The sequence below is a fragment of the Anas acuta genome, chromosome Z, assembly GCF_963932015.1.
Source record: "Anas acuta chromosome Z, bAnaAcu1.1, whole genome shotgun sequence".
In the NCBI taxonomy this organism is placed as follows: domain Eukaryota; kingdom Metazoa; phylum Chordata; class Aves; order Anseriformes; family Anatidae; genus Anas; species Anas acuta.
In genome coordinates, this window is record NC_089017.1 from 30981014 (window position 1) to 31008225 (window position 27212).

The following is a 27212-nucleotide window of genomic DNA, read 5'->3' on the forward strand; positions in this document are numbered from 1 at the left end:
CAACCCCCCTGCCATGGGCAGGGACACCTCTCACTAGACCAGGTTGCTCAAAGCCCCATCCAACCTGGTCTTGAACAATTCCAGGGATGGGGCATCCACAACTTCTCTGGGCAACCAGTTCCAGTGTCTCGCCACTCTGATAGTGAAATCACTTAATTTGTGTCAATCAAGCTATATCGATTTCAGAATTATACATCTGTATTTGATCAGAGCAGTCTTCCCAGAATAAAATGCAGAATTCTAGAAGTTTATTCTCTCAGCTCTAAAATGAAAAGGCAGATTACTCAGTATCACTAATTGCTATGTTTGCATTCTAAATTACTCCAAAAATAGCCAAAGGGGGAAAAATAGAAAAAAAAATTAAAAATGTAATGTTGGTTTTACTGTTTTCAACAACAAAATGACTCAAGTCCAAAGAGTCTCTTTTCTTCAGTATCCACTATCCAAAAAACAGAGGCAGTCATAATTTAATCAGATATAATTGCTCTTGTTTATAACAGCAGCCGCATGAGCAGCTCTTGGTGAGCCAAAAAGATCTACCAAAGGGGGGAATGAAAATGCTGTAACTGTGTTATTAATTATAACTGCTCAATAGCTTGGTCAATGCGTGTTGAAAGGATTTAGTAAACATGTACGGAGGAGTGAGAAGAGAAGCAAAACAATGAAAGCCAGATGGCTGAAAATGGAGGAAATTCCAGGCAATTTCTACAGCTTTGTTCTTGCATATTTTCAAATCTGAACTTTTATTCCTTTGCAACAAAGAACAGCTGAATGCTATGGAACCGATAAACAGTGAAGAAAAAGCAGATGGTTCTAGGAATAGGATAGCACAAGATTTCACCCCAGGACTCTCCCTTGACTCCTTCAAGTCTTTTTATTTAGCAAGAGAAGACTGGTAAACATCTGAGTGGTTCTGATACCTGACTGATGGATCAAAATAACTTGGGTTGTGCTCTGGCTCATTGCTTGTTATCTTCTTTTTCTTTTTTTCCTTTTTTTCCCTTGCATCTGCTTTTTTGTGTGCTTAAGTAATAGATTACCTTTATGATTTGAATGTTTCTTTGAGGGATGCAGTATTTACCATCTTCTTTGTTCTATTTGATTTCTCAAATTAAGTCAAATTATAAAGGAGAAAAAAAAAATCAACATATTTTTCTGTGCATTTGGAGATGGGAAGCATCAGGTTGCTGGTAGGTCAGATGTAGTGCAGTCTGTGCTCCCATCTACAACCTGAAATGAATTCAATATCTGTAGAAGGGCTGGAGTATTCTCTAATCCATTAAAGGTGACTTCTGTACATGGGAGTGTCATGGATGGAAATGATATGCATTTCACTTGTGAGAGAGAAGCAGCAATGTATTTTGCTGATATAATGATCTAACAAAGCTTAATCATAAATAAAACAGCAACTCAATGTGATTCAGGATGTTGAAATACACTTGGATATCTACTGTGTAGAGGACAGGGTCAGAAAAACTGTCAGGAGATCCTCCCCTTGAGTCACAAGATTCAGAATGGACACCCTTGCATGCTGAACTCCTCAGAATGCAGCCCAGGTGCACCTGAATCCAAACATAGTTCCAAACTTGATGAACAGTTTATGTCTAAAGGTTGAGAAGATCCTCCTATTGAGTCTCGAGGTACAGAGTGGACCCCCATCCTTTATAAACTCCTTGAACTGAAGGAGTAAGGAGTCTAGATGCATCTAAGGCTTTCGACACCATTTCCCACAGCATTCTCCTCAAGAAACTGGCTGCTCATGGCTTGGACTGACGTACCCTTCATTGGGTTAAAAATTGACTAGGTAGCTGGACCCAAAGAGTCATGGTGAATGAAGTTAAATCCAGTTGGAGGCCGGTTACTAGTTGTGTCCCCTGGGGCTCAGTATTAGGGCCAGTTCTCTTCAATATCTTTATTAATGATCTGGATGAGGGGATTGAGTGCACCCTCAGTAAGTTTTCAGATGACACAAAACTAAGTGTATGTGTCAATCTGCTCAAGGTTACGAAGGCTCTGCAGGAAGATCTGGATAGGCTGAACCAATGGGCTGAGGCCAACTGTATGAAGTTCAACAAAGGCAAGTGCTGCGTCCTGCACCTGGGGCTCAACAACCCCAAGCAGAGCTACAGGCTGGGAGAAGAGTGGTTAGAAAGCTGCCTGGCAGAGAAGGACCTGGGAGTACTGGTTGATAGTCAGATGAATATGTGCCATCAATGTGCTCAGGTGGCCAAGAAGGCCAACAGCATCCTGGCATGTATCAGAAATAGTGTGGCCAGCAGGGCTAGGAAAGTAATTGTCCTCCTGTACTCAGCTCTGGTGAGGCTGCACCTTGAGTACTGTGTTCGGTTTTGGGCCCCTCACTACAGGAAGGACATGGAGGTGCTGGAGTGAGTCCAGAGAAGGGCGACGAAGCTGGTGAGGGGTTTGGAGAACAAGTCTTACAAGGAGTGGCTGAAGGAGCTGGGATTGTTTAGCCTGGAGAAGAGGAGACTCAGGGGCAACCTTATCACTCTCTAGAGGTACCTTAAAGGAATCTGGAGCAAGGTGGGATTTGTCTATTCTCCCACATATCCAGTGATAGAACGAGGGGGCATTGGGCTAAAGATGCACCAGGGGAAGTTTAGGTTGGGTATTAGGAAAAACTTCTAAAGGGTTCTTAGGTATTGGAATGAGCTGCCCAGGGAAGTGGTTGTGTCACCGTGCTTGGAGGTCTTAGACATTTAGGTGTAAAGCTTAGTGATATGTTTTAGTGGAGGACTTGCTAGTGTTAGGTCAGAGTTTGGACTAGGTGATATTGGAGGTCTCTTCTACCTAAACAATTCTGTCATTCTGTGATTCTGAATCCTGTCTTTGTCCCGGAGTTGTTCAATAATTTTTTTCAGTCTTTAACAGACTCCAGCCTTTTTCTCCAGTGGAATGTGTTTAAGTCTATTCTGAACCAAAGTGCATTGAGAATGTCTTTCACAGTCTTTTAAGTAGTCCAGAGAGCCTCCTGGGATCTGCAGTCCACAACTTGAACCATTGGCAAAGTAGGTTGGAGGATCAGATATTATAAGTAATGGGATGCCAGACTGGACAGCTTCACCCATATTTGAAGACTTACAGTAAAGAAAAAGCTTAAAAAAGAGTCTGTGGGAGAATCTCAATCCTACATTTTGTTTATTTTTTCTTTGCTAAAGACAGTGCTGTACAAAGCCATCTATACAGGCTGCTGTCCTGAGCCATCACTCTGTTATGCTATATTTGCATTACCTGTACACCTGCACTATATATATCCTGCACTACTGCAATATTTCCCCAGTCTTAAAAGGTATTAATGTGACCCAAAAGCATTTCTTTTTCTCTCCCTCCTGTTTTTAATCTCTCACTTGATACTTTTTTCAGTTGTTAAGAGATTGTCTAAGATGTGCCTGACAGCCCATCCTTCCCTGTTCTTGCTGGGTGTGCTGACGATGGTGGAGAACTGCATGTTCCTTCGTATCTCTTTCTCAACAGCAGTTACAATGGAGTCACCAGGCAGACCCTTTTCAGCATCTCTTCAGCACATTTAAACATGAAGAATGAGGCAGCTTTCAGGTTGCTAGGATCAGTGGTTAGCTCTGGAGTCTCTGTATCAGTCATTTTATTTTAATCCAGTCTTTTAAATTTCTAATAATATAAGAATTAACTCATTAGATAGGATTTCATTCATAGACATTTTTCTCCATTTTAGCTCATAAAATATTAGAATGCAACTGTAAATACATTTTTAGTAACATATGATATTTTCTTCTTACTTCAAACAATTATAGACCACACTTCTTATTTAGTGTCCTACATATATATATATATAGATGAATTTCTTCTACCCAAAGCTTGGAGTTTGCCAAGATGGTACATCCTTAAGTTGAAACACAATTTGATGATGGCCTATCACAGGCTTTTCATAGTCTGGTTTGTGATAACCATGAGCTCAAAGCCGTGATAGAGACTGAGTTCTGTTTTGGACTGTTTTTCCTCCATTTCTTTTTTTTTTTTTTTTTTTTACTAGCACTGTTAGTTTTAGTCACCTTAATGCAGTCCACTTCTCTGCATCTTTCTCTTCATTAATGTGTGTATAAACTAGAACTTAATATTTGTTACCACTTGATATTTTTCTATATTTTGAACAAATATTACTTCTGTATTTCAGATATAAATTTCTAATTATTAGCTTGTTCTGAATGTATTCTTAATTTTCTTGAGAGTATTAATTCACTGCCTCAATGGCAGTATTTCATTCTCAAGAGAAAGTTTTCCCAAGAATAATGGTAAAGTGTATGCCTTTGTTCTTGAGCCAAATTCAATGATAGGTCAAATATTTTGTGGCAGGATTAATTTATTCACAGTAGCATTATCCTGTGAGATTAGCTACTTATAAATGGATTGTTTTACTATGCATCATCGCTTTCTTTTTTAAAAAGGGGGAAAAGAAAACAAGCATTATATCTTCCATTTACAGTACTGATGAAGTAACTTATTGCATCAGTTTAAAAGGAATGCCCAATACTTTTTAACAAATAAATATTGAATGACAAGAAGATGAGATGTGTAAAAGAAGCATAAAAATATGGCCTTAACTGCTGAAAATGTACTCTACAATTCTGTTCGATACTTACACATCAGTAAAGATTTATACTTGAAATAAATTGAGGAGGCATTTTCATTTATAGTTTGATTTGGAGTGAATTAACTACCTATAGAAGGAGTGAGACTGATTAAACAAAGTGTGCTGAATCTGTCAAGTAGGTCTGTTGTATCTGCAGTAGCAGAGTAAGCTGTTCTATTTCTGACCATTAAAATTTCCGTCTTTAATTAAGTGATCCTTTCCTGATCACTTCCTAGTCTCTCTGCTAGTGTTGTTAGGCATTCAAAAGCTCACTGACAGAGGATTTTGTGGTGTGCAATTACTCATTAGAAATGTAACTAAGCTGACTTCACAATGTCACCAGCTGTTTATAGATCTTAGTCATTCACAGCCTTGGGAACAATTTGAAACACTTATAGAGAGGTAAATGGCAATGTATTTAATTACTACCCAGTTTATCCACAGATTTGTCTTAACTATATTGGACAGAGGATTCATTTTTGTTTTTAATTTAATGAGAATCATAGAATCATAGAGTCATTTAGGTTGGAAAAGACATCTAAGATCATTAAGTCCAACCACTAACCTAGCACTGCCAAGTCTACCACTAGACCATGTCCTTAATCTCTACATCTACAAATCTTCTGAAGACCTCCAGGGATGGTGACTCAACTATTTCACTGGGCAGCCTATTTCAATACCGCACAACCCTTTCAGAGAATATTTTTTTCCTAATACCCAACTTAAACCTCTCCTGGTGCAACTTGAGGCTGTTTTCTCATGTTCTATCACTTGTTGCATGAGGGAATGTACAGACCCCCACCCCACTACAACCTGCTACAACCACTTATAGAAGTCACACTGTCATAGCTCCAGATCTAAAAAAAAAAGTTGTTCTTATATGTCAGACAAGTTTATTCCTCTTCCCATGAGGAATCAGACTGTACAGTCTAAAGCCAAGATTTTCTCCAAGATCTAAGAAACAGTTTCTCATTCAGAGAAATTTAGGGGAGAAGTGTATCAAACTGCCATTCTATAGACCCTGCATTGTACACACAGATCTGTATTGATACAGCTATTTGAGTGGAGATACAGAGTGTTTTATTAGAAATTTAATTTTATACATAGTAACCTCTCTGACACCATCATTTTAAATATATTATAACCCTTCCTTTCATGTATTTTTGGGTTAGACTCAAATCTTGGTAGATTCCCATGAATCTAAAAACTTAACTATGTCTGTTTCATTTCAATGTCAAATGAGTTTAGAACATTCTCACTCTGCATGAGGAGATCCATTTTTTATTGCAGAAAAATGAGTAAGTTACTAAATAGATTATCAGTACGAGCATCAGGGTCTCAAAGGGGAAGTTAAAGAAACGATATTGGGTCTGGATGTGCCCTTGGAACAAGATTCTTGCATTGCCTAACTGTTGCAAAAATTGGGTGTTGCAAAAAGAATCCCAAAGAAAAAGAACACTCAAACATAAGCAGGCACTGGGAGTTTCTCAAGTTCAGCCACAGTACCGTAAGTATATACATACTCCTCTTCCCCTGCTGAGAAAGAGAGAGACAGAGAGAGAGAAAGAGAGAGAGATGTATGCTTGATTTTGAAAGACAGCCTTTTTGTACCTTTTGCACTGGCGGAACAGTTCAAGAACAGTTCATCCTAACAAAAATATTATCCCTGTAATACTGCCAGCCAGGTCAGCAAGAAGCTCATGTTATCTGCTTTTTCTGTGGCAGTACTGCTCACAAAACTTGGACTTGTTAGAGAATTACTTAAGCCCACTCACTGTTGTCTGAACACTGCCTCATTCATGAATCTGCTTTCTTTGTCCATTCAGTCCAGTGACATCTCCTTCTCTTCTTTCCTGCATTGATCGTTTCAGGAAAGGCATCTTTGGGCTTGAGGAGAGTCCTGTTACTCAGTGGAACAAAACCGCATATTCATGAATGTTGATCTTACAGATTGGCAAGTCAGGTTTCTTGTATATTCTTTCCAAGCCATTTACATGTATTTCCAACAATCTCATTTTTAAAATGCTTTATTTTGGATATATTACAGATTACAAGTGATCAGTTCATTGCCCATCTTTCTCACATGCTGAGCTTTTTCTTTCTTTGTCTTCTGGTATCTGCAACCTTGTTGATTTCTTCTTCAAGAACAGCTGTTTTTTAATATTTTCCATATGGTATAAACTTAGGCCTATGAAAAGGTGTTGGCTTACAAGACAGAGTCAAGCATGGAGTGCACCAGGGTGAACAGAGCCAGGGAGCTTTGGACATAACACAGCTCTGGTCTGGGTAGCAGGGTTTGAACTTAAACCCTCCCCCTGCTTCTTCAGAGAAGAAGTGCGTGAGAGAACTTCATAAACTGGTAGGCACAGTATATTTGATAAATTAGTGGTTCCTGTGTTTTTACATTATTTTTGTGTAGGTTTACGGCACAGGATATTATCCTGCTCCACTGTAGTTTCCAAAATACGTGTTCCACCCTGCAGTCCTCATTCATGGCCTGCCATCTGCCATAACAACAAGTGCAATTTGTGCATTTTCTGTCGTATTCCTCAAACATTCCTGTATTACCTCTTAACTACATTTCCACCTTTACACTATATACTCTGCTTCACAACTGTTTACTATCTTAATTTTTGAAAGGGGTTACAGAAGACTTAGTTTCAATGTATTACACATAAAGCACTGAACAACATCCTTGTAAGAAGTTGATAGCTTGAACTTTAGCCCAAGTCTAAGTTTGAGCCAAAAACAACTCATTTCTTTATCATGCCTAATCTGGTCTGTGCACCTATATCAAACACAGCCATTGCTATCATTTATCTCAGTGTCTCAATTATCACACAATGTAAAATTCTTCTGTGAGATATATTTCTGTAGTCAGTATGCCTGATAATCTCTCAAAACAGTTCTCTGCCAAACAAATTCACTTACCTGAAGTTGCCATTCATGTTGCCGCAGATGCATTCTGCATCTGCTGTAGTCCCTCAACAGACCCACTGGATAACTTCTGGCTGTTCACAATGTTGGCATAAAAACACAAACCCTCTTTTCTGACCTGATCTAATGGTTGATGAACTCTGCCTTCAGTTCAAGGAGCAGCAAGAGTTATTTACTGTAAGGAGCTATATATTGCTTGAAATATGTCAGACAGTTACTGCAGCAACCAAAATTGTCATTTGTAGAGTTGTTGCATATTCCATTTACCCTCTGTTCTTCTTTGACCAGGTTCCTTCTGTATTTTCCTCCATTTGGCTCTGTTATATAAATATTGGCTCTCTGCCACTTTCAGCTATAATGAGCTGCAATATTCATTGATACCAAGAAGCCTAGAGAGTGAATGCAGGCCACTTCTGTCATCTCCCAGAGCACTCTCATTGAGCCTTTGATCTGCTTGCATGTGTTGGCTGCATAGGTTTCTTTTTTAATGTATTGCCTTCACTTGCAAGGAAGATGTTTTTAGAAGAAATGATCTTTACTCTTCCTTGTGCACAGCAACCCCATGAAACTTACCCTGCCTGTTGCACAGAGCAGTTCTGCTCCCTTGTCACATTAGAAATACTTAAAATCAGGCTGTAGAATTTTGTCAGACTAGCACTGGACAACAAGCATGACTTATTTTTCTGTTGCTATTCTTAATTAAAAAAACTTTGCCTTTCAAGTTTTATTTCTTAATAAAGTATCAACCTTTTCAAGTATTAGTTACATCTCACCTTTCCTCTGAGATGTGTGCATACTTTTCTAATGTTATTTCTAATCTCTAACACAGACTGAGTCATGGAAGTAGGAAGATTACTTCCTAGATACACAACTCAGTGTTTTACCTTCCATTCTTAACTCTCACACTTCACTTCAAAGGAGTCTGATTTTACAGTGAATAAGTTAACAGCTGAATGGAAAATTAGTTGTATTTAAATTGTTATCTTTTATACCCTTTTCTTTGAAACTAGTTTAATTATAAAACCAGGAACTGACCTCTGAGTCTTCATCTTAGTCCTGAAGCCTCACAGGAAACACTGCTTCCCATCCAGGATTAACGCTAATTCTCTCTGCTGTCCAAAGTTGAAGATCACCTTCTGAATGGTATTTAAGACCTGACACTGAAGATACTTACTCAACCCAAGAAAAATCTGCTAAAGAACTCTCATGAAAGCTTTTATCACTACTAAAATAGGAGGATGTGCCACAAACACAGCTCCAGATCAATAACAGAAAAGAAATGGAGAAGTATGTGCTCCCATTAGACTTCTCACTATGCAGCATCCAATGCAGGATGCACAGACTGAGGACAGAAGGCAGACAATATTAATGTACTATGGGATTTAGTCCATTGCATGTGCATATACATAGCTGCCACCACTCCCTTGTGCACTGACTAATGTTTCTATGTAGGCAGGTGTCAGATGTTAAGTAAGACGCTTCCAGGCAAACCTCTCTCCACACTGATGAATGTTTATTTTAGGAAAAAAAGGAAAAGGAAAAGGAAAAGGAAAAGGAAAAGGAAAAGGAAAAGGAAAAGGAAAAGGAAAAGGAAAAGGAAAAGGAAAAGGAAAAGGAAAAGGAAAAGGAAAAGGAAAAGGAAAAGAAGAAAAAGAAAAAGAAAAAAAAAAGAAAAAGAAAAAGAAAAAGAAAAAGAAAAAGGAAAAGAAAAAGGAAAAGGAAAAGAAAAAGAAAAAGAAAGTTCTTTTGTTTCACTTTCATATGGTTTAACCACATAAAAACGACAACAATTTCACTTTTTTAGAACTAGCTTGTGAGGTCTTTGTGTAGAAGGGTATTTACTTCTCCTGTGCAGTGTTCAATTTTCTTGGCAGCTCTTAAAGGGATTCTGTCAGGATGAACATTGTGTATCTCTAGAAAATGTCCTTCGCTTATAACACCTAACAGCTTTGAATACTTTATTTCTACCATATATACCATGCATATAGAGACTGACCCAAAGCCATTCTCTCCATAGGGATGATTTGGTTCAGCCTCTCCTGCCATGAGTAGCTGGTTAATAAATGGTGTCATTTTCTGGTCTAGCTAGCTAGCAGAATTATTACGTGGGGTCCAGTTTGTGTAGAAAAGAGAAGTAAGTTTTAAAACTGAGGCAAGAGTACATTATTGTCCCTGTTGTTATTTGCAACATACATGTACTAATGCCCGAAGGCTCCTGTCTAGCTAGGAGTCCCATTGTGCTAGGCAGTAGATAAAGACAGAGGAAGAGATCATCCCTGTTGCAGATCTACAGCCTAAGCAGACAGCACGGATGAAACCCGAGAGAAAAGAAAGTATTGTTATGACTTTGCAAATGTGAATTTGGGAAATGTGGGAGAAGAGCATGAAGCCCAGCACTTGAGTGTTCTCATTGTACTCAAAGGGGCTATTCACAGACTCAGCAGTGCTGGTCTCAGTCACCACTGGAGCCCATTGAAGAGCCAGGAGAAGGGTTCTGTTCACGCAGTCCCTCAGTTCTTCACCCAAACTGCTTAGCCACTATATACAGCATTGCTACTTTTTGTCTTGTCACAAGAAAAAGGGAAAGCTCATTTATAAATAAAAATAACTGGATAGAACTATTTAGAAGCTCACACTCACGTTAAGTGTTAGGGGCTTTTTTGGTTTCACTTTAAAGAGCTTGACGTTGGGTTCAAGTGTCCAGGCTATGTTCTGATGAATATGTGAGCCCTCACAAAACTTGAAACTCCTTGATGTATAACATGATAAAGTTGAATCTATCTTTTGCAGGCAAGATTTCTGTTAAGTATGTCAAAAGAATTTTCTTTATAAGGAAATGCTATAATTAGCTATTTTTTAAAAACACCTCTAATATTTTTACTCTAATGGTGGAGTAATTTTGTTGTGATATAAATATAGATTTTCAGATCATTGACCCCTTTTTTGGCAAATTGGAGCTTCACAATTGTTCTCTTTCTTTAATTTAAAGGATCTGCAAATGCTCACATTTTAAAAGATACTGAGCATGATGAATTGTGAAAAGTGCATGTTTACCTGAAACTAAGCACATGCATAAGCACTGCCCAGTGAAGCCTGACTTACTCAATAAGTATGTTCCAGAAAATTACAGTTACTTGTTTGCCTATAAAAATTACATTGATATCAATCAATAAAAATCAATCAAAATCAATATTTCATAATATATTACAGATTATAATTATAATTCATAATATGAATTAACTGTTATGTTTCCTAGGTGGGTGTTATCTTTTCCTAAAATCTGACTATTATTGATTCAGTTTTGTTAGTTTATAGTTGCTGGAGGTGCAAGAAATTTAGTGCTCAGGTTGGACTGGCTTTTCACAGTCTTCTGTTTAGTTTTAGATCACACACATAACATTGTGTATAAAAATTAATAAAAAAAGGAAAACTACTGTTTTGAGCAGCCAAATCAGGTTCACTAGTTCATTCAGACAAATGTGTGTGTCCAAATCACCAATTATAAAATAAAATAAAATAAAATAAAATAAAATAAAATAAAATAATAAAATAAAATAAAATAAAATAAAATAAAATAAAATAAAATAAAATAAAATAAAATAAAATAAATAAAATAAAATAAAATAAAATAAAATAAAATAAAATAAAATAAAATAAATAAAAAAATACTGAGGCATCGCACCAGTCTGCTAGAAGCAGGAGACTGTTCATCTGGAAAGTGCCATGTTTCTATGATCAGTTTAGTGTTTTGAATTTATGATGATACCTGAAAAAATCTGAGTTTTAAGACCATCCTCTGCTCATTACACCTTCCTTTCACATTTTGAATTCTGTCTTTTTTGTTTTGTTTTGTTTTTATGAAATACAACAATTGACATTTTTAAAGACTAGGTTGTGCTTAAATAACTGCTATTTAGGCATTTAGGAGATGGAAACAGACAAGTGATAAACTGATAGACCTAGAGCTAGGACAAGCCAGGGGCTTAGGGGAAGAGATATGCCAAAGTTCTGCTGTGAAAAAGGCTAAAAAGCTACTGCTTCTGTGTTGCTACATATTCATATAGGTTTGGGCACTAGTGATGGAGAAAGAAGGAGGGATCAAAAGAATATTCCAGAACAAACCCATGCGATCTCTTCAATGGGCTTTGGTAAGCAATACAGGAAGTACCAAACCAATGACTTCATCTGGGCTATAAACTAGTAAGAATGCAAATTTTTCCTCAAGTCTACACCGTAACAACAACCACAGTCAGCATACAAAGATGCCAAACCCAATTATGTGAGTTTTCCTTAGCTTGATCCTGTAACTACCTTTTTAAGTGTAAGATTATCCTACTTGAATATTAATTCTGACATTATCAGTTACATGCAGAATATCATGACATTCTTTTTTTTATTATTTATTTTCCTTTTTTTTTAATGTCATACTGATTGGAAAAGTCATTTCAGTGTGGCCAAATCATCAAAAATAAAAATAAATAAATAAATAAAAAGACAGAGGAATGTGTACATAAAGACCATATGAAATAAGAGACAAATTATTTGAGCTCACATTCATAACATTCTATAGTAAGGATAAAATTGTATTATTGAAGTGAGACAGTATTAAAAGAAAAAAATACTATCTCCAACAGAAGAAAGATAGTTTATAAACTACTTGTAGTAGTACTCTCCTACCTATTTTACAAAGTGGTGCAATCACCTGTAGCTATTATAAAATAATCCTACAGTCCTGTGATTCTATTCAATAAGATTATTACTGATTTCTCTCTATTTTTGTAGGACTGTGAAATTCTGCCAATCTATATCATCTGTGATTTTGGTTGCTTGTATATCCCTACTCTACTTTGTATATCCCTACTCTATTCTACATTCTTTGCTTTGTATCTATGAAAGCCCAAAAAGTCAATGAAAACGCAAGGGTAAGAGAGAATTTGACTTCATATTTCCTGAACACCTCTGAGAACTCTCCTGTTTAGAACAGCTGGAAGGAATTGTGAATAAAACAATATTATGGGTAGGGCAACAGATGCAACCTGCAACAGAAAATTCAAACATTAGGAAAAAAAAAATGTTTTCTCTTTATTGAAATCCAACATTTCTTTCTGGAAGAAGAAACAGTCACCCTCTTCTGCAGAAGCCAAGATCTCCAAAGAGTTTATGTGGCCTGCTGGCCACTGAGATGTGATCTGCCAAAAGAAACATTGTGCTCTTATACCAATAACAAACAATGAGTTGCTGGAGGCAACAGCTATTACCACCACTTGAATAAAAGCAACTTTTGGCAACTAACCATGTATGAAAATAGATTCTGAAATAAGAAAATGCCTTCTTTTCAGCACCTACTCAAATATCTCAGTTTATATTGTGCCAAAAACTGAAGGGTAGCTGATATCCACATTAATTCTGACTGACAATTTTATGGGAAAATCTGGGAAGACCTATCCCCCAAAATCATTCATATGGAGAACATACTCCAGATTAGTTTAACTGGCTGCCAGATGTCACTCTTCTTCTACTGCTGAATAGCTCCCAGTATCAGACTTAAGTGGTCTTCAGTGTATTACAGCCTGGAAAGTGGCCATAGCAATTTCTTCCTCAATATGCAGGGTGTATTAATTTTTAGAAAGGGTTAAACACATTTTTCTGGTTGTTAATGGCAGAATAGTTCTGTGGCATTTAGGGAAGAGAAGGTGGATTTCACTACCAAGGCTATTGTCTAAAAGTAAACTAGAGTGCCATTAATATTGCATACAGTGATGCTCAGGGCACATCCTGTCCTACTATAAAATCAGAAAAAGTAATTAGAAGATGGAGCTCAGAAGGGGAACAGAGTGGCTTTTTGCCTTTGCATTATCATCTACTGAGGAAAATGTATTTCTTACCTACAATCTTTTAAATTTGTTTATGAATGTTATTGAGAGAGAAGGAAAAAATACACAGAACAACTTTATAAAATAAAAAGAGAAGTTAGAATAATTCTGTGAGAGTCCGTGATATGTTTTTTTCCGTAAAATGTTTACTAACATGGTGCATTTTAAACATGCTGAGACATTTCCATTGACTGCTGATCCTAAAACATCTGAGTTTTTCCCCATAACTCCTTCATAAATTCTGCTTCTTGTTGCTGACATGTTTCATAACTTTCCTTCATTGTCTGCCTCAGTCCTGTTGGAGCCAGAGGGTGTCTTTCATCATAATCACTCCTTTTAGTTTCTGCCTGGCTTTGCTTTCTACAAGGGCAGGTTGTCTGAGCTTTCCTTGTCCTGAATGTTTAATTTACTCCCTTGACAATTGGTTTCAGTAACATTCGTGCAGGCAAGAAAGCTATTCTTCAGGATTAGAAAAAGTGTCAGTATCTGGCTTTTGTACTTTCATTTTGGATGTAGGAGTATGCCTACATCAGTCTAGTGTTTTGTCTGAAGTGGATGGGAAGACTATTCTCTTATATTCTCACTCTAGATACAAGACTTCTTTGTATATGTGTTTCTGTATATCTCTGAATTGATTTCTAGTAGAGTGCAAGAGTGAGACTTGACATTTTAAGCAATTTTCAACATATTGCTGACAGAATTAGAGGGTGTTTTCAGTATGCCAAACAGCAGAAATCTGGTTTTCTTGTGATGGACACTGAAACTGAGCCATGATAAATCCTTTTGATTCAAAATTTATACAGCTAGCACAGAGAAAGGTTGGGTCAGTAGCAGTTGTTTACCCAGATGATAAAGAGGGTCTTTCTGCTCTCCTGTTGCATCTTTCAAGGCCATAGCACTCCCTATTCAACAACAAGGAAAAGCCTGTCAGGAACCCCAGGGGTCCCCTGGATCTTCTGGAAGAATTTCCAACGCAGGAATTCACTAATATATTCCTCTGATGAATATTGTTACTAGCTTTTTTCTTTTGCTTAAAGACAGAAAAGAACCAGGTAATGAAGTCCATTCAGTCTTCAACAGCCAGGCTCCTGTCCATCAAAAACTTTTAATGTAGAATACAAAACTTGTTCTTGCGATATTGCAGGAGTCCAAGAGACCTGAAGCCCAAGAGCTTCTAACAATAACCAAAAATGCAGAGGAACCTCATCATGCAGCTACAAGAAGGGTCACTTTTGTCAGAGAAGGAGAAATCCCTTTCATTTACTGCTTCTTCATTCCATCATTCTGAAAAGAGGAAGATTAAGGTTACTTCATATTGTGCTTAAGGTTTTCTCTCCTGACCCTTTCACAGATGGGAGATTGGGAAATGGAGCACCTGCAGTCTTACTTGTGGGGTCGGATTGCAGACACGAGATGTCTTCTGTTCTCACCTACTATCAAGAGAAACTAATGAGACCGTGATCTTGGCAGACGAATTGTGCCATAAGCCTAAACCATCCCTTGTGCAAGCCTGTAATCGCTTTGACTGCCCACCCTCCTGGTATCCTACAGAATGGCAAGAGGTAAGAATGTATGAGTTAATCTCATTTTATGATCATTAAAGTAGTCATTACGTGCATGATCAGTGGATTGTTTTGAGTTAGCCTATTAGGAGGATTCATTAATCATTCTAATGAGCTATTAAAAATGAATATGTGGCTTTTTGTTCCTTAGTGAGAACTGAATCAGGATTTTCAGAGGCAAATAATGAGCATTGCTATTTCTAATGCAAGATTTATGAAAACTCTTAATGGCTGACCATAGGTCCCAAACAAAAAGATCTGGAATGTGATCATCAGCTGAAGTCACTGGATTTCAGCTAGCAGTGAATTTCTAGGTTTCTAGGAATACAGAGCTACAACAATCAGGGAGGAGAAGATCTCCAGAGCATGATGGGTATTCCTTCTATTCTCAAATACGAATTTAGCTTAGGGCAAGAAATACTCCTCATCCTTCAAAGTCACAAATAAGTGTGAGGTACTTCATGAAATGCATGCCTTTTTACACTAATATTGAAAATTTCAGTCCCCGCAATGGATCTGTACAAGGCTTTCTGTGTTTGGTAGGCTACCTGAAATAAGGTTATTTGCTTACATCTGGTTGCAAATGCAAACACACAATTCAAAAGACTTAACGGTGTTTATGTTGGATATGATACCGCAGAAGGAAGAAATTATACTGTTGCGCTGTTGAAAGGAATGGGAAAATTCACTGTACAGTGGAGGTGCAAGCAAAATGTCTATTTGAACCTTCAGTTCTGTCGGATGTAAGAATTCATTCCATGTTACCAGAAAACCAAGAGCAGTTGGCACTGTGCTTACATATAACTCCCAGTCTCCCTTTATAAAATCTGCCTTTGACTTACAGCCAAGAAGATGTTAATGTGCTTACTTAATGAAGCTGCTAAGTCTGTGAAGCTGTACTTCATGGGAGACCTCTGGATTTGGGCAGCCTTCCCAGTAACCAAAATTTATGCCAGCCTGATATTCTGTCAAAACTAGATAACTAGCCTGTGGCATTAATCCTTTGTTTAAAACAATTGAGTTGTATTTCATGTTTTAACATTAATTTGTCTACTGATACTCACATACATGTATTTGCTTAGTTGTACCTGTGTCCTGGGGTGCATCAAGCACGGCATCGCTAGTAGGTCAAGGGAGGTGATTGTCCCGCTCTACTCTGCGCTGGTGAGGCCTCACCTCGAGTACTGTGTGCAGTTCTGGGCACCACAGTATAAAAAGGGCATGAAACTGTTGGAGAGTGTCCAGAGGAGGGCTACAAAGATGGTGAAAGGCCTGGAGGGGAAGACGTACGAGGAACGGCTGAGGGCACTGGGCCTGTTCAGCCTGGAGAAGAGGAGGCTGAGGGGAGACCTCATCGCAGTCTACAACTTCCTCGTAAGGGGTTGTCAAGAGGCAGGAGACCTTTTCTCCATTAACACCAGTGACAGGACCCGCGGGAACGGGGTTAAGCTGAGGCAGGGGAAATTTAGGCTTGACATCAGGAGGGGGTTCTTCACAGAGAGGGTGGTTGCACACTGGAACAGGCTCCCCAGGGAAGTGGTCACTGCACCGAGCCTGTCTGAATTTAAGAAGAGATTGGACTGTGTCACATGGTCTGAACTTTTGGGTAGACCTGTGCAGTGTCAAGAGTTGGACTTGATGATCCTTAAAGGTCCCTTCCAACTCAGGATATTCTATGATTCTATGATTCTACCTTTCAATATTGCTAGGCTGTATCCACTCATTAATTCTGTATTTGTAAATAGATTTTTACTAACACATTAAAGTTAGCATATGTTCAAAGGTGTGCCTGTGCTAGTTAAAGAGCCTATAATTGGCCATAGTCCTTACAGAATGCAATTTTCTGCAACTTTATTTGAACAGTCAGAAGAGACATTCATTATACGATGCTGAATGTCTTCCTCAACAGTGTAATCATACACATTTTTGCCTGTCTAAAGTAATGTTTTAGGCATTTTTTATATCTGCACAGAGGCTCTCAATCTTGTTGAAAGGTGAAACACATCTTAGGAAGGATGGTGCTCAATTAAGTGTAAAGGCTTTAACAAGCATAATGATCAGGAATTAAATAAGACTGTCCGGGTTGCATGTCTTGTGTTAACTGCTGCCTTCTCTGGACTAGGTGGAGACAAAGGATTTTTGTTGCATTTTACTGCTGTGGCTTAACTAGAGTCCTCTGCACTTTTCAGGAAGGACAGCTGTATATTCAGCTCCTCGTTATGAGGCCACTGAATAGTTCTTGTGATTCCCTTTTACCAGAAGAAAATTGAGTAAACAGTGCACTTCTCTACACGTAGTTATCTGCCTCTGTTGAGAACAGTGTAGTGCAAGAAAAAATAGACTAATCCACTAAAATGAACTTCCATCCTCTCATTTTTTAAAGACGTCTGTCTTCCTTCTTTGCACCACCAACCTGTGTATATAAGAAGTCCACCCTGTAGCAAAGCCAGGCCTGGCAGTTCTGTCTCATGCAGGTTTCCTGTGGATGACCTCCATGTGAAAGCCTGCAACAACAGGCCAGTGCATTGTGCTTTGTGCTTATTACCGCTGGTTGACTCCTGGGATGTGCAAGGGAAGAGACCATCTGGATGGGATGTCAGTCACTGAGACTTCATCTGGAGGAGAGCTCCAGCCACACAGCAGGGCTGCCAAGTCAGAGTGTAGCCAGCATGGCTGCACATTGTTTCTGAAGAGAGTCTCCAGCAGCCCAAATCCTGCAGGAGGCTTCTGAAAATATAAACCTACAGACCTTACAGAGGTCTCCACATCATCTTGAGTCCCTGAGAGATGTTCCCACCTGTGGAGAGACAGAGGGCCATGCAGGAAGGTGCCAGTAAAGCTTCACAGGCAGTGGAGGGCACCATCTGCTCCCCATGTGGCACCATTTGAAGCCATTTCTTTGGACTCATCAATGGCGTTCATCATGCTTTTCCAAGCACTCTCTCAAAATAATTTTAAGCAAAGAAAGAAACAAAGCTGCAATGCACAGTATTTTTCTTTTCTAAGGCTCTTTATGCTTGTTAAGGGAGAATTCTCTGAATTAAATGCCTTTAAGAGACCCAGTGTTCCTGGCAGATAAACACAGGATAATTATCAGTGTTGTAACATTCCAAGCAATTTTTTTAAATAACTCTTTGCAGATTCAAGGATATTTATTTTTAAACAGTTATATTCCTTAGCTAAATCCATTAGGATGTTTATCTTGTTTTCAGTAGTGTGTTTCTGGAGGAATGTGGATATAAGCTTTCATTTTTACAAGCCACTATAAATATCTACTCTGTAGACCTCAAATAGGAGACATCCATTAATAAATCTTCATCCTTCTTTGTTTTATTACTGAGTAAGTGATACTTACTTCTTTCCACAAGTGGAAACTTCTTTCCACAAATTTTAGAAAAGACCAGCCTCCCTGACTCCCAAACAATGAAATTGGTGTTTTTGCCTGAATCCTGTACAATGTATGCTTGTGCGTGGATGCTCATAGGCATGTGCTGAGGCAGAAAGAAGGTTGGCTTTCCCTCTGTGTTCAGTGGGGACCATCAATCCTATGTGTTAATTATCGTCTGCAGATCTTTGTATGAGTAGAAGAGATCAAAGTGATGACTGCTGTAGGAGAAGCCAAGGCCATGGTCCCACCAGCAGTTTAGGATGGCATTTTCCAGCACTTCACAGAATCACAGAATTGAAGAGGTTGGAAGGGACCTCGAAAGCCTCTACCAGAGGAGTCAATAGCTGCTGTGGGGAGCTCTTTCTTGCCCTTATTTGTAACACCCTTTTCCTTGAATCTCCAGAGGTGCTGTGCAGTCACACAATGATCCTGGTTAAAGTTAGCCTGAAGTGCAATTAGGTTTAGCCTAGATTAATTTTGCACTCTGGCTTACAGTGCAGGTGCTCAAATACTTATGCCTATATATGCAAAAAGCAGAAAGAAAAAAAAAAAAAAGACAATAACAACAACAAAACAAAACAATAAAAAACAGGAATGAGTAAATGGCAGAATTGGGTGTATGGATTGTCTTCTTCAGTATCAGTCTTGCCCTATGTTTCCTTAAGCTTATTGCTGAACCAGGCATAATTAGGTAACAATGTGGGGAGATGCATCTCTTTAACTCAGTACTCTCGCAAAGTCCCAGATCCTCTCTAAAGGGGTGCTGGGGGATATAGGAACTGGCTCTGCTCAGCAACTGTGGGAGGCAGGAATGTCACACTTTGCATGGATGGGTGGGTGAGGTGAAACCTCATCCTGCCTGTGACACAAGCACAATTCTGTATTTTAACAGCATTGTGAGACCTGTGAGACCTTTCTGAACACAGAGACAGCAAGCACGTTATTCAGATGGGATGTGTCTAAATAAGATGTGTCTAAATGTGTCTAAAAATAATTCCTCTCAAAATTATTGCTTCTTATTTTCTGTAAATCCAAGTGGACTTTGCTGCCATTGATCTACCCCCTTCCTTGAAATAATGTGGGAGCTGGAAGGTTCCACTGGAGAAAAGTTAGCAGAGATTCCAGACCAGTGAAATGGTTCCAGGAGTGAAGGACAGGTGCAGGCACAGCTCCAGTGCAGTAATACAGTACACTAGAAAAGTGTTCCTCTGGACAAGGAGGAATCTTGTTCCAGTGTTTGGTTTTCTCTGGCATTTGTCAATAGCATTTGGCACTGAGTAGTGACTGTGTGAATGACTGAAGGGCAAGAAGCAAGAAAAGATTTGTTTTGTCTTACTCTTTTATCTGGTCATGATGGAAGGGCAGAGAGACTCCCTTGGATTTGTATGACTGACAACGGGAACATGCCTTTGTTGTGTTTATACAGTGCCTAACTCATTTTGGCTCTGGTATATGACCTCAGTCCTTAGGCAATTTTGAAATAATACTTTTAATCACATTTTTCTTGATTTACTCTCTCCTCAGGAATGAATTGTTCTTAAATGAAAGGTTGATAAATGTTTTCTTTTGCTGAAAACTAAAGTATTGTTTTACTTGCTTAAATTTTTGGAAGCTTTTGAGCTTCATAACATTCTAATTGGGACAAAAAAACTATTTTTACTCATTAGAGAGCAAACCAAACAGAACATAAATACATCTTTCTTTGCAGTGTTCAAGTCTGAACTTCCATTCTGTCTTTCAAGAAAAACTTATATCCTAAAAAAAATGAGGCTCTCATTAAAGTTTATGCTTAACTCTCTCTAAGAGAGAAGGGCCTTTCATGTCTTCAAGATTTTATAGTATATGTTTTAAAATTTCATCATGTGGTTTACTACTTCTCAGACATAATTCTTTGTTGCAAACTATAAGCAATTCCTGGTAATTTCAGCATAGCACAACCTCCCACTTCTCCTTTACTAGGAGAAGAGAAAAACGGAATTGAACTGTCTGGACTAAGCAGAAGAATGGAGAGCCAACTAACAACCACCACAAAAAAGATCTCAGAAATAGGGCAGAGACACAAAGCAAAAAATAAAATAAAATAAAATAAAATAAAATAAAATAAAATAAAATAAAATAAAATAAAATAAAATAAAATAAAATAAAATAAAATAAAATAAAATAAAATAAAATAAAATAAAATAAAATAAAATAAAATAAAATAAAATAATAAAGATGCAGGAGACTTTATCTGCTTGTTTAAAATTTCCTGCCCTGCATAGCTAGAAAATAGATACAGAGGGGAGTATTTACATTAAAGAAAGAGGGGAGGTGGGTTGTCTGGATATTAATCAGCCAGTTTTAGTTTGACTCAAATAAACCTTCCTCCTTACCTTTTGGAAAGAGAGCACACTGCTGTCATGACAGCCATAAATACAGAAGGTTATTTAATGGGTTATTATACTAATCTTATAAACCAGTTGTTGAGGCCAACAGCAGATTGCAGATGTTATGCAGCTTTCACATGAGTTAAAAATCAGTGGAATGTCATACTGTAAGAAGTCTTGAAGGACAGGAATTCAAGACTGAACAGTTAAGTTTTGAAATGCACTAGGAATAGACCTCATGCAGCTCAGAAAAGAGAAATATGAAAATTACAAAAGGAAGAAAAGACAAAGCAATCAACTGGAGAAATTCTTATCTACTGCACTCAAATATCCACTATTTTTCTCACTAATACAAACTCCTTTTTAATAAGCTGAATTTGGATAAATATTTACATTTGGATAAATATTTAAATAATTCATAGCCACTGATATCTAATATGCATAATAATATCCTTTAAATGAAGATCTTGAATCATTTTCTGCAGGTGAAGACTTTGCCATACTATCTGACACTGCCAGTAGCACAGTCAAAGCTCAGGCAGACACTTAAACCTAAATCCTCCACATCATGTGCAAGTACCTTATTTTCCTGTTGTAGGGTGTAGGAAGGGACAGCTTTTCAACCTCCATACAGTAATTCTAAATTGTTGTTTCCATGTCTTTTGTATAAATTTCTGAAAACAAAATGTTTCAAGAAAATGCTGAAACAAGTTTGGTGTTTTTGTTGTTGTTTTGTTTTGTTTGTTTGTTTGTTGTTTGTTTGTTGTTTGGTTTTTGGATTATTATCAAAAAATGTTGCTTCTACTTCCCAAAATATTTTTGACATTTTTAAAAGTCTGCTTTGACATCCCTGTTTTTTTGTTTGTTTTTGTTTGTTTGTTTGTTTTTGTTTCTTTGTTATATTTTCTTCTTGGCTGAAAGTAGACTTTGATTTCTACCAAAATTCACAAGTAATTTTTGCTGTCATTTGCCATGGTGCAAGTGTGATGCAGGTTGACTGACTCTCATCTCCCACAGTGTTCACAGACATGTGGAGGTGGTGTCCAGAAGCGAGATATGCTTTGCAAGCAGCGTCTGGCAGATGGAAGCTTGTTAGAGCTGCCAGAAACTTTCTGCTCCATGCCGAAGCCAGTTACCCAACAAGCCTGTAAAAATGAGGACTGTCCCAATGAATGGCTTCTCTCTGACTGGTCACAGGTATGCTCTTTATATGCATAAGTATTGATTGTGCTGTTCTGGGTGACAAAGTTTCTCAGTTGTCTGGGATGAAGGAGCCAAATGTGCTCAGACTGCACAAAGTTTACTATGCTCAGTTTTGTCCTATAATCTGCGCTTATCATCCTGGTAGGGGATGTGACCTCTAGCTCAATGTGTATCTCTGGAGGTTGCCTCTACAGATGTGGTTTGCCATCCAGCCAAAGCATGAAGACTTTCTTTCTGGCGTAAACACAACCCATGCTCAAAACAATAAATTCCTGCTTCTGTCCATGCACAGCCTTTGCTTCTGTTCATGCAAGGCATCCATGAGGAGTTATATTCACTCCACCAGGCTCAATTTTTTTTTTTTTCCAAAGTCTGGCACTGTGAAGGCAGTTCAGTTGTCAATAATCTTTTCCTGCTGGGGGCCACTCCAGCCTTTTCCTATGATGCAGAGAAGAGAAAGGAGGAATTAGTCCAGTCTGCTATAGGCATATCACAGAATCACAGAATTTCTAGGTTGGAAGAGACCTCAAGATCATCGAGTCCAACCTCTGACCTAACACTAACAGTCCCCACTAAACCACATCCCTAAGCTCTACATCTAAACGTCTTTTAAAGACTTCCAGGGATGGTGATTCCACCACTTCCCTGGGCAGCCTGTTCCAATGTCTAACAACCCTTTCAGTAAAGAAGTTCTTCCTAAGATCCAACCTAAATATCGTTACAGATGCCAGGCCTCTCTCACTCTAGGATACTGCTTTTGTCATGTTAGCTAGTTACTTCCTTCCTTCAATTTAAGAATGGCAAAACAAATTCTGCTGAAGACTCTAGCATTCCCCTGGCTCCCTTTCCAGTCTCACATGGCTTAAGAAAAAATTTCTTTATGTTTATGACAGCACTAATGAAAATACAATTTAATATTTTATTGCCAGTAAAAAGAAAACCATTCCCGCTCTTGCAATCTCTACCTCTGCTCTCTTGGTTCTCCTTCATGCCAGCAGGCAGAAAGTACCTTAATTGTAAAGGAAACACCTGTCACCTCATAGAGCTGTCTTACCTGCAGCCTTCTCGTGGTGATCTATTCACATTTCACTCAAATAAATGGTTGTTGTTACAGAATCGCAGAGTCACAGAATTGTAGGGGTTGGAAGGGATACATCCATTCTGGCAGTGAAGGTGGCAACTCTGGTCCTAATCTCTTTTCCTTCACAAGTTGCTACATGGTTTAACTGACATCATATTATTCATATTTCTGAATTCTGGCACTTTTTAAAATCAAATCTGACTTCACTCTTCCCTCTCCATCTCACTTGGAGACTGTCTTTTTGCTCTTTTCACCCTCAGTTCTTTTTCTCCCCCTCACTCCATCTCCAACCAGCATGTGTACCACACTATAGCAGTACACATGGGATCTAGTGCAACAGGTGCGTCTCTGAGCTACCAACCTTACAATGATCAGCCTGCTTTCCAGCTGTTTCACAGGCCACCATTGGTGTCCCAGTGCAATGGCCCATATCCTCAATTACTGTGATTCTGTTTACACAAGTACATGTATAAAATAAAATATACCTGCTTACTTCCTGCTCACAGATTTAATCTGTGAGGTGCAACTCAACATGGTCTGCTCTTGGCTATGACCAGGAATTTTTCAACCCAACAGGCACAAATAAGTGGAAACAACATGCAAAGACAAGCTATGCAGTATAGTGGAGTACTGTTAAAAGAAGGGTCTAGTGTTAAAACCACTAGATAGAAAAAAGGGGGGACAGTAAGATTCAAAACTGAAAAGGATAGAAATACCTGTTATTTCATCTCCCTACTGTGCCTGCATCATCTGTAGCTGAATGGCCAAGTGCTGTTCTGATTTCTTCCCCTGTAATATATTGAAAGCTGTAATTGACCTATATGGTGGTATGAGTGCACAAAGTGGGGCTGGAGGTAAGGGTGAGGGTGATGGACAAAGAGCACTCCTTTGCTTTTAATAAACTTTGTTTCTAATGTTTCTCATTCTGTTCCTAGTGTTCAGTGACTTGTGGAGAGGGAACCCAGAGTCGAAACGCTATTTGCAGAAAGATGCTGAAAACTGGGGGTTCTGTCATCATCAATTCCTCACTGTGCCCACCTTTGCCATTCTCATCCTTGATCAGGCCTTGTGCACTAGCTGCCTGTGCAAGTAAGTGAAAAAGACAGTTAGGAGTGTCTGGGGGAAGGGGATTTGAATATCCACTGCTAAGGAATTCATGCTGTCATATGCTCCATAACCTCTTGCACAAAGGTTGCTCAGTATTGCAGAGTGGTGGCGGCTCCTCCTGCTGCTGCTGCTGTTTTTCTGTGTCTGAGCAAGCATGCTATATTCAGGAATAAGACAAGTCAGTGGATAAAAGCTATAAATCTTACTGTGGAACTGGTTCTAATCCAGTGTGCCAGAAGGGAGTTACTGGTTTCTGGAAGAAATGGATCAAAATTCTGACCCAAATCTAGATCTAAATTTCACAACTGGAACATAGAGACTTAGAGATATAGGACAGCAGCCTGAGCTACAAACAAACACTATGCTAGGATAGCTACAAAGAAAATGGTTGGTAAAGAATTTTGTGGAAGATCAACTTTAAAAGTTTTTTTTTTTTTTTCATTCTGTCACTTGGAATTCTCTGTAATTTGGGATTTGTAAGGAACCATGCAACATAAGTTGGATGTATTTTATGATATTTCATGCATTTTCTGCTGCCTTTCACAAAAGCAGTAGTCTCCCTGTATGCCCTTCTCTGGCTTGCAGCAAGACAGCTGGATATGTGAAAGATTGAATGGCAGCCTAGCTTTAGCTTAGAGTAGATTATGAACTCTAAAACCTGTTAAATGTTGGGTATGTCAGGGAGAAAATAAGATGTGATATTCAAAACCAAAGGTAGGGCCAAATGTGGCATGGTATTCAATAATAGTATACCTGTGCTGTTTGGTTTAGTGTTTTGTAACAAAAATACCTGTCATAAAGATCTGGAAACTGGAATTTTCCACTTTAATAGTATATACCCTGTATTTTTAAGCCTATTCCAGACAGTTTTGTTATGTTCAATGCTATTCCTTGAGTTAGCATTGTTTTCGCTCCTCCTTACGGCTGTGATCTGCAAGATCACATTGCATTTGAGGTTTGGGATGGTAAACACATTTCTTTTTTATGTATTTATTAAGTAATAGTCTTTATTTAAATACTTTAACAACAAGAACTACCTTTCCATTGGATTTTTCCCCCTCACATAAAGTTTGTCTTCCTGGCACTTAGGTTCCTGTATGTACCCTGGACAGGACTACTTTTGCATTCCTAAAGTGTGTCTTGTTATTCCTTTTACTGTGATTGGTCCAGCTTAACGTTCAGCAGCTGGTGGCCAATTTCTCCCATTACCATCTAATGGGTCAGACACTGCCAGCACCAAAGTAAACTGCTTGTTTTTTTTAATGGTAACACATACTAATGGTATTAATGATATTTCAGGGCACAACAGGCCAACTCATAAGCAAAGTCCCCATATTGTGGCCGTAAAGAAAGTTTACATCCAGACAAGGAAGCAGAAGAAGCTACACTTTATTGTGGGTGGGTATGCATACCTGCTACCCAAAACCTCCGTTATTCTCCGCTGCCCCACAAGGAGGTTCCGGAAGTCAATGATCACTTGGGAGAAGGATGATAAGAGGCTCATCACTTCAGCTCACATCACTATTGCACCCTATGGTTACATGAAAATCCATCGTTTGAAGCCTTCGGACACTGGGACATACACCTGCATAGCAGGGCCAGCCCGTGAACGTTTTGTAATTAAACTAATAGGAAGCAACAAGAAGCTCATTCCTGGGCAGCCAACTGTCATTAGGGAGGAAGAGTCCATGGGAAAGGCCAGCCTAAATGAAGCCTTGCGAACACAGGAGAAACATGTCAATGGGATTCTCTTCAATGGAAGCAAGGCTGAAAAGCGAGGACACATTGCTGACCCTAGCAGCTGGTATGATGATATTGTCTCAAGGCTGCTACAGCACAGGGGTTGGCCAGGGGAAAGTCTGGAGTCCTGGGAAGCCCAGGAATCCATGGAGAGAAACATATCCTCAGAGGAAGACCAGAGCCGGGAATATAACCTGCCATTTACTATGGTCACAGAGCAGAAACGTTTAGATGATATCATAAGGAATTTGTCTCAGCAACCTGAGGAGCTTAAAGATATCTACACTGAGCAGCTTGTTGTACAGCTGGCTCATGACATTTTTAGGAGTCACTTGGAGCATCAGGAATCTGTCCTCAAAGCATCAAGGCGAAGAGTTGACTCAACTTCTGTGGAATACCCTTTCCACAGACGAGTTTCTGGATTTACTAGCTCCCTGAGGACATCATCTGCTGAAGCACTTCTTCCCACTTCCATGGACATGACAAACAGCTTGCGCAGACCTCATCAAAAGCCTGCCATCCTCCGAAAGATTTCAGCAGCACAACAGCTTTCTGCTTCAGAGGTTGTCACCCACCTGGGACAGACAGTGGTCCTAGCCAGTGGCACACTGAGTGTGCTGCTTCACTGTGAAGCAGTGGGAAACCCAAAGCCCACCATCAGCTGGGCTAAGAATGGAGAGGAGGTGAAATACAATGATAGGTAAAATAAATTACTTAACTTTAAGAAAACAGTTAACATTTTGACTCTGCAGTTTCCATGCTTTAAGGCCTATCAACCGTATATGCCAAAACACATTTTGCTGTAGTCTGGTTTCACAGCAGAAAGTAGAGCTATCACATGTGAAGTGGCAAACTATAACTCTGCAGCAAGGTCTGAATGCCGAGTCACTCTGGTATGGCAAAGAGAAGCTTTACTTTTGTTTCAGTAAATGAAAAGAAGAGGTTGTAAAGTACTGAAATAGGTATGTATGTAATGTAGTCAACAGACCACTCCATGTCTGGAGACTGGGAGCTTCAGTGTATTTCCCTATTTGAAGGTGGAGGTTTCTTCTGTTAAGACTGGTTTAGATATAAAAACATTGAGTATATCTGTGTTTCTTCAGATTTCAGAGTTAATGCATTCAATGGGTAGAATGAGTTTGTGACTCTTTCTTTTACTATTTTAGACTGGTTCCAAATTTAGAGGGATGTTCATGAAAGGAATTATGTCAATACACACTTTTGTGACTGATCACAGAGATACCCGAGAACAAATCTGAAATTTAGTTTTCTGTCAAGCAGTGTGCAGTATAGTTCCCTGGTGAAGAGTCTTCTGCATGAGAAATGAA

General features: G+C 38.8%; 1 protein-coding gene across 1 annotated transcript in view; it reads left to right on the top strand.

Moving 5' to 3' along the window:
• The window catches only part of ADAMTSL1 (ADAMTS like 1), a 100425-nt gene that overhangs the window by 22773 nt on the left and 50440 nt on the right, over positions 1-27212 (top strand). Inside the window, exons 5-8 of the mRNA XM_068667296.1 lie at positions 14789-14999; positions 21771-21950; positions 23973-24126; positions 25444-26584. Of these exons, the coding sequence (XP_068523397.1) occupies positions 14789-14999; positions 21771-21950; positions 23973-24126; positions 25444-26584 (1686 nt within the window). The remainder of the gene's footprint in view (positions 1-14788; positions 15000-21770; positions 21951-23972; positions 24127-25443; positions 26585-27212) is intronic.